Source organism: Salvia hispanica, chromosome 2 (genome assembly GCF_029641045.1).
Source record: "Salvia hispanica isolate PSC_SH4W2 chromosome 2, Shi_PSC_v1, whole genome shotgun sequence".
NCBI lineage: Eukaryota > Viridiplantae > Streptophyta > Magnoliopsida > Lamiales > Lamiaceae > Salvia > Salvia hispanica.
The window spans coordinates 10,700,891-10,709,378 of NC_142693.1; the positions used below are offsets into that span (position 1 = coordinate 10,700,891).

Sequence of the window (8,488 nt, forward strand, 5' to 3'; positions counted from 1 at the left end):
TGACAACATCAAGCACAACCATATTGCTTCACCAAGGCTTATTCACAACACACATTCTTTTAGCATCGTCTAACATAGATACATGCTAAATTTATTTAAGTTACATACACACTTATTAATTATGTTTATGGATTGATGAAGCCCCTGCGAATAAAAGATGCAATTTATCCGAAAATATGGGCCTCGATTTCTTTAGTGAACTCAATGAACCAGTTCAAGAGTGCAATTGGGTGTGGATTGTCTGCATTGATCAACTCATAATCTATAGTCCATGTTATGAAGTCGATGCCTCCTTTGGTCTCAACATGATAGGTTATCACCATATTTTTATATAGCTCAAGCAAATCTCCTCCAATCATTTTGTATGTAACTTGCTTCTTTTCCTCATCTACCTCTACGACTTGTTTTGCAATTGCCTCCTTCCCCTCTGCATGTGCATAAACTCATTTTCAAATTCTACAAATCAAAAATCACATTCACATTCCCCATTTTAGAGATTTGAGTAATCATTAATTAAGAAAGCAAATTGGATTATATGATAATGGCGCTTCCCCTCCAATAAAAAATTGAATGTTCGAGTTACTATAGAGGTTAATGAGAAACTATATTGTTCATTATCATCAAATTAAAAGAAGAAAAATCATTTAATAGTTAGAAAGCATAGTTACCAAGGACGTATTTCCATTGGATGACAGATCCAGTTGTTCCAAACTGCCCTTGTTGGAGTTCACAAGCTTGGACTTTGGAAGGACACACTTTGTTAAAGTGACTAGGGTTCTTAGCCATCAGATGATGAAACACATCTCCACCAGCCTTGAAAGCCACCTGTGCAACAAGCTTATCCGGTAAACCAGCCATTATTTATATTTCCAAGTAATTTAATACTATTTTATATTTGCTCCTTTGATTAAATTGCGAACTTTCTGGTCTTTATATACCTTCAAAATTTCTCAAGTTATATTTCTTGTGAACTTTACTAAAGGATTTGGACACTCACTAATCACTATATTTCTTGTCAACTTTACTAAAGGATTTGGACACTGACTCTTTCCACATATATCATACTATGAATTCGATGATTTCATTATACAACTGGTCTTGGTTGGAATTGACTTTCAAACACGTATTGTTATCTTAATAGGAAATTATCTAGGTGATGATCGAAATAATATAAACAAATTCAATTTAAAGATCGCTTCTCTTTTTTTTTTTTTACACAGAATCCAAATATACATTTTAATATTATATGCACCAGAAAATAAAAAATAAATTGCGCTCTCTGAAATTCGAACCACAGAACTACACTCATTAATCAATAAAGATGTGTGGAGCATCTTTAAATCTTTGGGCCAGCTATTCCACCATATAAATCAACGCGAGAAATAGTCACTAAGTCCGCCGATGGATACCCTCTTTAATTAAAAAAAAAAAGGAAAAAGATGTGTGCATTAGATTTTCATACCCGAGCTGAAATCAAATGAACTTTTAATATTTAGAGTTATTTTAGAAGATAGTTTTTGAAACAATTAGAATGAAATACGTTCAAATTTAGTTGGAAAAAAATAACACAAGTATATCATTTTTTAATTTTATTTTATTAAATATTGCCACGGATTTTCATCTGCTAGATTTCAAAATCATACTCCCTCTATCCCATCTTATGAGATTGACTGCTTTTCGGCACGTGTTTGAGGAAAATGATACTCCCTCCGTTCCATAATAATAGAGTCATTTTGCCATTTTGGTACGTTCCATAGTGATAGAGTCATTTCCCTTTATAGTAAAAGTCAACACATTTTTCTACATCTACTTTATTCTCTCTTACTTTTTTTTTTCTCTTCATCTCTCTACCTTTTTCATTTTCCACTTTATTCTCTCTTTACTTAACTCACCAAACACAATTTTTCTTAATCTTCGTGCTGAAAAGTTTCACCTCCATTACTATGGAACGGAGAGAGTAATAAATAGTTAAAGTGGAGAGAAAGTAAAATAATTAATAGAATAATGTATATACAACTCTCTTCTATATTATTCTATCTCTTACTTTATTTCTCGCCACTTTAACTATTCATTACCATTTTCGTAAAACAACGGTAAAAAAGAAATCAATCAGCTAGGACAGAGGGAGTATTGTCTAGATTGATTCTTATTAACAATGCTCACATAAGATATGCACATCTAGGGATGTCAATCGGGCAGCCCAACGTGTTTTGGGCCAACCCCATTCGGTTTGCGGGTCAATCGGGTGCGGGCTAAACGGGTAGTGATATTTTGGGTTATAAAAGTTCAACCCTCACCCTAAAAGCTCAGGTTTCGGGTAGCCTAGCGGGTTAATCAGGTTGCCACCAATAAAATTAACATGCGATCAATCCAATAAATAATATTAGTTATATTTATACAATGTAAGATATTTAATTATAATAAATTTGAGATATATGTTTAAACTCAAACTTAAACATGACCAAATACTAATGTTTGAGATTTATGCAAAATAAAACATAAACATCAAGAAATTTTAAAGCATGTTTTAGAAATTTAAATTTATTTTTTAGTGAATTTGATGTTTTTAATTTATTTATCTATTATTATGTTAATAAAAATTTAATATATAATATATATATTTAATATATAAAATTGGAAGTTATTTTTTAGTAATCTATATTATAAAATAACCAATGAAGTGTCCAATTAGAGTCAAACAAATAGAACGATAGAAATATTATTGGGTTTCCGGGCCAGCCCATCGGGTTTTCGTGTCTGGCCCTAAGGGATTGCGGGTTAATCGGGTGCGGGCTAATCGGGCTGTAATTTTATCGGGCTAAAAATTTTCAGCCCTAACCCTATAAATTTGGCGGGCTATTCGGGCCAGCCCACTTGTGGGCTACATTGACATCCCTATCACATCTAATATTGTATATCATGAACTTATAATACTATTTTTATCCATTAAAAATAGACAAAATTATAAATGACATGAGGTTTAATGAGCAATTGATAAAGTAAGAGAAGAGAAAGAAAAGGTGGTTGAAGTAGTGTTGGGATCCACATTTAGAATGATGTGTAAGGTTAGTATTTGTTTAAAACTCCATATTTAGAATTAGTGTAATTTTGGTGGACGACCAAAAATAGTAAAATTAGTCTATTTTTTATGGACACTCAGTATTAATTTTATGTTTGATGTCTGTATATTCCTGTGTCATATATATATCGGTCTATATTAGAAGAAGTTTTCTTAATTAATCTCTTATTTTTAAAGATATCGAAGTTAGGTTGGAACCAATTAGTAAACTAGTAGTAATATAAGTCGTTCCCTCAAACGAAAAAATACTATCAAGTCGGAGAGATTAGCTGCAAGTTGTATTATCTTGTTCTTTGAGAATATATATTGAAATCTTTTTATGATTTACCTGTTAATACATAATGGTGTTTAACATTCGAGCAAACGCATGAATTATGCTCTTGGAGCAAAAGCCATGATTCATATAATAGAATTTAATAGTCTATCAATTTTGAGTTTTTATTAAAAACTCTAAGAAAATTACCTTACATTTTTCTTTTGCCAGAGATCATAATCATATCCAGTCATATTAAGTAACTCGAATCCCTAATTTATTTATCGGGACTTAATTAAGTGATGATTTACTACTATATATGTTAATATAAATAAGAGGATTGACGGATCATCTATGATAATTATAGGACTTGTTGATGTAAATCGGAGGACTGATAGATCATTTTGGATAACTTCTATTGTATTATGGATATAATTATGGAAATAAAACGTATAAACACGTTGATATAATCTCATTGTATCAACTGGATATATAAAACATGAAATTAAACAATGCTCTCTAGTCTCTCTGGTAATTGTGAGATTAATGGACCCAAATTGGGATTGTGCTTGGGAATTAATTTATTGGGCTGAATTAATTAAGTGGCCCATATCCATTAAGTGATGACCCAAAACGAGTGTGGCCCGTTACTTACCTGGAGCCACCGATGGCTGCCGCGTGGCAACTCCACGAGGATCGTGAGCCGTAGCCGTTGGATGTGTGAGTGTGTTTCTTAACTTAGATAAGTCTTATGTGTAACACCCCTTACCTGATTATTTTAATAATCAAATAAATTATGTTCATTTTGGTACAAATCTTGAGTTAATAGAAAATCCTGTTTTTATATATAGACACCTTATTTCCTTTACTTAGCAAACGTGAAAACAGCTATATAATATCTAGAATTAGACCATAAACATATTCCCATAAATCTGTATATATATTATACAACCTGGATAACTCGTAACTATTTACAAATACATGTCTAACAAAGTTTTGGAAGTAAAAGAAACATTACTCTTTCTACATCTAGCATATTCAAAAGAATTACCCAAATGAAAAAGAGTTGGCTAGTGACCTGACTTGAGCAGCTGTACAATAAAAGAGCTAGCTTCATCACTTAATCTGCAAGGGGAAAAGAAAGGAGTGAGCTTCACAAGCCTAGTAATATACTCAACATTAGAGCGTAGTTTCCGAAGTCAAGTAAACGTTATTCAACCTATATATTTACAAAAATTAAATATTTTCTAAAATGAAAATATCACCATCTCTACTTTTTACATCACTCTTATTTTACACCTCTCTTATTTTATTATCTCTTCATTTACTTGCAAAACAACACTACATAAAATCTTATGCCAAAAAGTAAACGTTTCATATTTAATAGGCCGGAGGGAATATATTTTTGCCACTCCTTGTATCAATTTCTGACTCCTTCCTTAGTGTTGAATGGTTTCTTTAGACATCGGATATATCTCTCTAAACTTTTCCAACTATTATATGTTTTGTTTCCAACCTTTTCAGGTATTAAATCTGGTTAATTAGATTCATAACTAAGTCACTAATTAGGTAAAAATATACTCTCTCCGTTCCATAGTAATAGAGTCATTTTGCTATTTTGGTTCGTTCCATAATAATAAGTCATTTCCTTTTTTAGTAAAAGTCAACACATTTTTTCACACCTTCTTTACTCTCTCTAACTTTATTCCCTCTTCATCTCTCTGCCTTTTTCATTTTCCACTTTAATCTCCTTTTACTTAACTCACTTAACACATTTTTTCTTAATCTCCGTGCCGAAAAGAAATGCCTCCATTACTATGGAACGGAGGGAGTATTTGACTGTTAAATTTTAACATAAATGTTAATCATGAACCAAAACATATTGTTTGGTCTAAATGGACACTTAATGTACATGACCAAAATTTTTTAAAGCAAATGTAAAAGACCAAATTTAGACTTAAGTTTTCAGGGTTCAGTTAAAAGTAGTGTAATCCTAAAGTCTACAGTTTTATGAGACAGAGGGAGAGTATGTTATTATCACAAAATTTTATTGATGGCACAGAAAAAAGTCTACTTCATCCAAAAAATTGGTATGGACATTGTCTACACGTATGGTAATTAAGTTAGAGCAAGTTATGAGCTTTTGTGTGCCTTAATCCTATGTTTAGTACGCCTGGTGATATTCTATTTTGCACCAAACACGAATTAAAGATTAAGTAAATTTTAACTAAATAACCAAGCACACCAATTAGATACCCCTCCGTCCCTAAAGAATACGCATTTTGAATTCAGCATGAGTTTTAGTATAAAATTGGTTAAGTAAGAGAGATGTAGAAAAAATAAGTAATTAAATATTGTTGGTAGAGAATAGATCCCACCTTAGAAAGTGCATATTCTTGTAGGACGAATGAAAAGGAAAAGAATGCATATTTTGTGGGATGGAGGAAGTATATAACTAGTACTACGAACTATGATATTGAGTATATCATTGTTGTTATCCTTCCTAGCCTAAATATATATGTATTGTCTATCCAATGAGCCTTAAATATTTTGTGTTTCTTTAAAAAGACGCGCTAGAGATTTTTTAACCACATACACAAATTTGTATTTTGATGATATATTTTAACAAGATTGAAGGGTGAATTTTGATAAATAGTCAATAGACAACAGGATTTATTCTTTTTATACTTTACACAATAAAAAAGTCATATTACAAAGTTTTGGGAAATAATAAATGAAAAAATATTTAATTAGGATAGGTTGTGGTCCATGAAGTAAAGATTATATGAAATTGAAATTGTTTATTGAAACGAAAGATAAATAAATATTTTATTAAATAAAGGCCACACTAGATGAAGATAATCTAAAAGACAAACATGACAACAACAAGCACAACCATATTGCTTCACCAATGCTTATTCACAACACACATTTTTTCAGCATCATCTAACATAGATACATGCTAAATTTATTTAACTTACATAGACAATTACTAATTACGTTTACGGATTGATGAAGCCCCAATGCATAAAAGATGCAATTTATCCGAAAATATGAGCCTCGATTTCTTTTGTGAACTCAATGAAGTAGTTCAAGAGTGCAACTGGGTGTGGATTTTCTGCATTGATCAGCTCATAATCTATAGTCCATGTTATGAAGTCGATGCCTCCTTTGGTCTCAACATGATAGGTTATCACCATGTTTTTGTATAGCTCAAGCAAATCTCCTCCAATCATTTTGAATGTAACTTGCTTCTTTTCGTCATCTACCTCTATCACTTGTTTTGCAGTTGCCTCTTTCCCCTCTGCATGTGCATAAACTTATTTTCAAATTCTACGATCCAAAAATCACATTCACATTCCCTCCTTTAGAGATTTGGGAAATCTTTAATTAAGAAAGCAAATTAGATTATGTGACAATCACATACAACTTCCTCTAATTAATAAATTAGAGTTAATTAGTAATACGCTTCTCCTCTAATTAATAAATTGGAGTTTCGAGTTACCATACAGGTTAACGAGACACTATTTTCTTCATCATCTTTAAATTAGAAGAAGAGAAAAATGGCAAGTTGGATTAGGCTTCTCTCTTGATTAATAACCGCCTACCCATTCAATATCCAAGAGAGTAAAAATTTACTTTGTATTATATTTTTAATGCACAAATGATACTTTATTCTTTTATTCGTTAATTTTAATTTACTTATTTGCTTATTTTTTAGAAAAAATTTTACAAATAATTTATTTGCATTTAAGAAAAGCTATATTCATTTTTCTAAAAATTTGAGTTTCATTTACAAGTTAAAAGTTTTAAAGTACTATTTTAATTTCAGAAAGGGTATTAATAAGAAGTCTTATTTAATTATATGAACATGTAAAATTTTTTAATATAACCAATGTCTCATTTATGAATAAAATATTTACAATATGAAATTCTTATTTATATATAAAAATATAAAATCTTATTTTCTATTAAAAAGAATCCTTCTATGTTTTAAGTAAAATCTTATATCTGACGAAAGCTCTTTTACGACTAAAATGAAAAACAAATCTGAAAATCGTATACGCTATATATTAAAAAATATTGCTATTTGATTTTATGAAAAGTCTTACTTATGCTAAAATAAAATCTTATTGATAAATTAAAGAAGAAAAAAAGTCATTTGCATTTGACATGCGGTCGCTCACATCAACATACTTGGTAAAAGTGGCTAATGTTCGTGTTTTTTCATTTATATTTTTATCTTTTGCATAATGAAAATGACTACCATCAAATTTTCCATATGATTTTTTGTGGAATACAATCCTAAACATCGCAAAATAGTAGTACTCCGTATATTTTTATTTGGATTGATGAACATATCTTTGACTATTTCAAGTATAGAATTGTGAACCAAACGCATATACACCTTCCCCCAAAAAAATAGATTAGTTTTTACAAAATTAGATCAAATCAAAATATAAAAAATTTCTAACTAATTACACACAATAAATAATGTGGACCCCGCAATCACCTAACACTATTTTCACTAGTTTTTTCCTTGTCTTACAACACTATTTATCATTTCTTTCTTAAAATATGTGTCATTTACAAGTTTATCTATATTTTGAATACATAGGGAGCGTTATGAAATCGTTTAATAGTTAGAAAGCATCGTTACCGAGGACGTATTTCCACTGGATGACAGATCCAGTTGTTCCAAACTGCCCTTGTTGGAGTTCACAACCTTGGACCCTGGAAGGACACACTTTGTTAAAGTGATTAGGGTTCTTTGCTATCAGATGATGAAACACATCTCCACCAGCCTTGAAAGCCACCTGTGCAATAAGCTTATCTGGTAAACCAGCCATTATATATATTTCTAAATAATTTAACACTCCTATATATTTGCTTCTCTGATTAAATTGCAAACTTTATGGTCTTTATATACCTTCAAAATTTCTCAAATTATATTTCTTGTGAACTTTACTAAAGGATTTGGACACTCACTTTATTTCTTGTGAACTTTACTAATGGATTCGGACACTGACTGTTTCCACATATATCATCATACTATTAATTGGATGGTTTCTTTATAAAGCTGATTTTGTTGGGTTAGGCTATTAAACACGTATTGCTATCTTAATAGGAAAATATTGTACTGAATAAATAAATTT

The 8,488-nt window shown here is 30.7% G+C and overlaps 2 protein-coding genes across 2 annotated transcripts; both read right to left on the minus strand.

Moving 5' to 3' along the window:
- LOC125202423 (kirola-like) lies at window positions 1-893 on the minus strand. Its single transcript, XM_048100817.2, has 2 exons — window positions 669-893; window positions 1-427 (listed from the first exon to the last, which is right to left on the minus strand). The coding sequence occupies exons 1-2, from the start codon at window positions 856-858 to the stop codon at window positions 165-167; spliced, it is 453 nt and encodes a 150-aa protein (XP_047956774.1). The 5' UTR covers window positions 859-893; the 3' UTR covers window positions 1-164.
- Window positions 894-6,113: 5,220 nt separating this feature from the next.
- LOC125219869 (kirola-like) lies at window positions 6,114-8,223 on the minus strand. Its single transcript, XM_048121954.2, has 2 exons — window positions 7,993-8,223; window positions 6,114-6,636 (listed from the first exon to the last, which is right to left on the minus strand). Exons 1-2 carry the CDS (start codon window positions 8,180-8,182, stop codon window positions 6,374-6,376), a joined length of 453 nt encoding a protein of 150 aa, XP_047977911.1. The 5' UTR covers window positions 8,183-8,223; the 3' UTR covers window positions 6,114-6,373.
- Between the last annotated feature and the right edge of the window lie 265 nt (window positions 8,224-8,488).

What these genes read in the sequence shown, in the direction of transcription:
- LOC125202423 (XM_048100817.2), bottom strand. Translation starts at nt 858, where the DNA reads ATGGCTGGTTTACCGGATAAGCTTGTTGCACAGGTGGCTTTCAAGGCT. An exon ending in CCAATGGAAATACGTCCTTG is followed by an intron (nt 428 to 668) that starts GTAACTATGCTT and finishes ATGCACATGCAG; the next exon opens with AGGGGAAGGAGGCAATTGCA.
- LOC125219869 (XM_048121954.2), bottom strand. Translation starts at nt 8,182, where the DNA reads ATGGCTGGTTTACCAGATAAGCTTATTGCACAGGTGGCTTTCAAGGCT. An exon ending in CCAGTGGAAATACGTCCTCG is followed by an intron (nt 6,637 to 7,992) that starts GTAACGATGCTT and finishes ATGCACATGCAG; the next exon opens with AGGGGAAAGAGGCAACTGCA.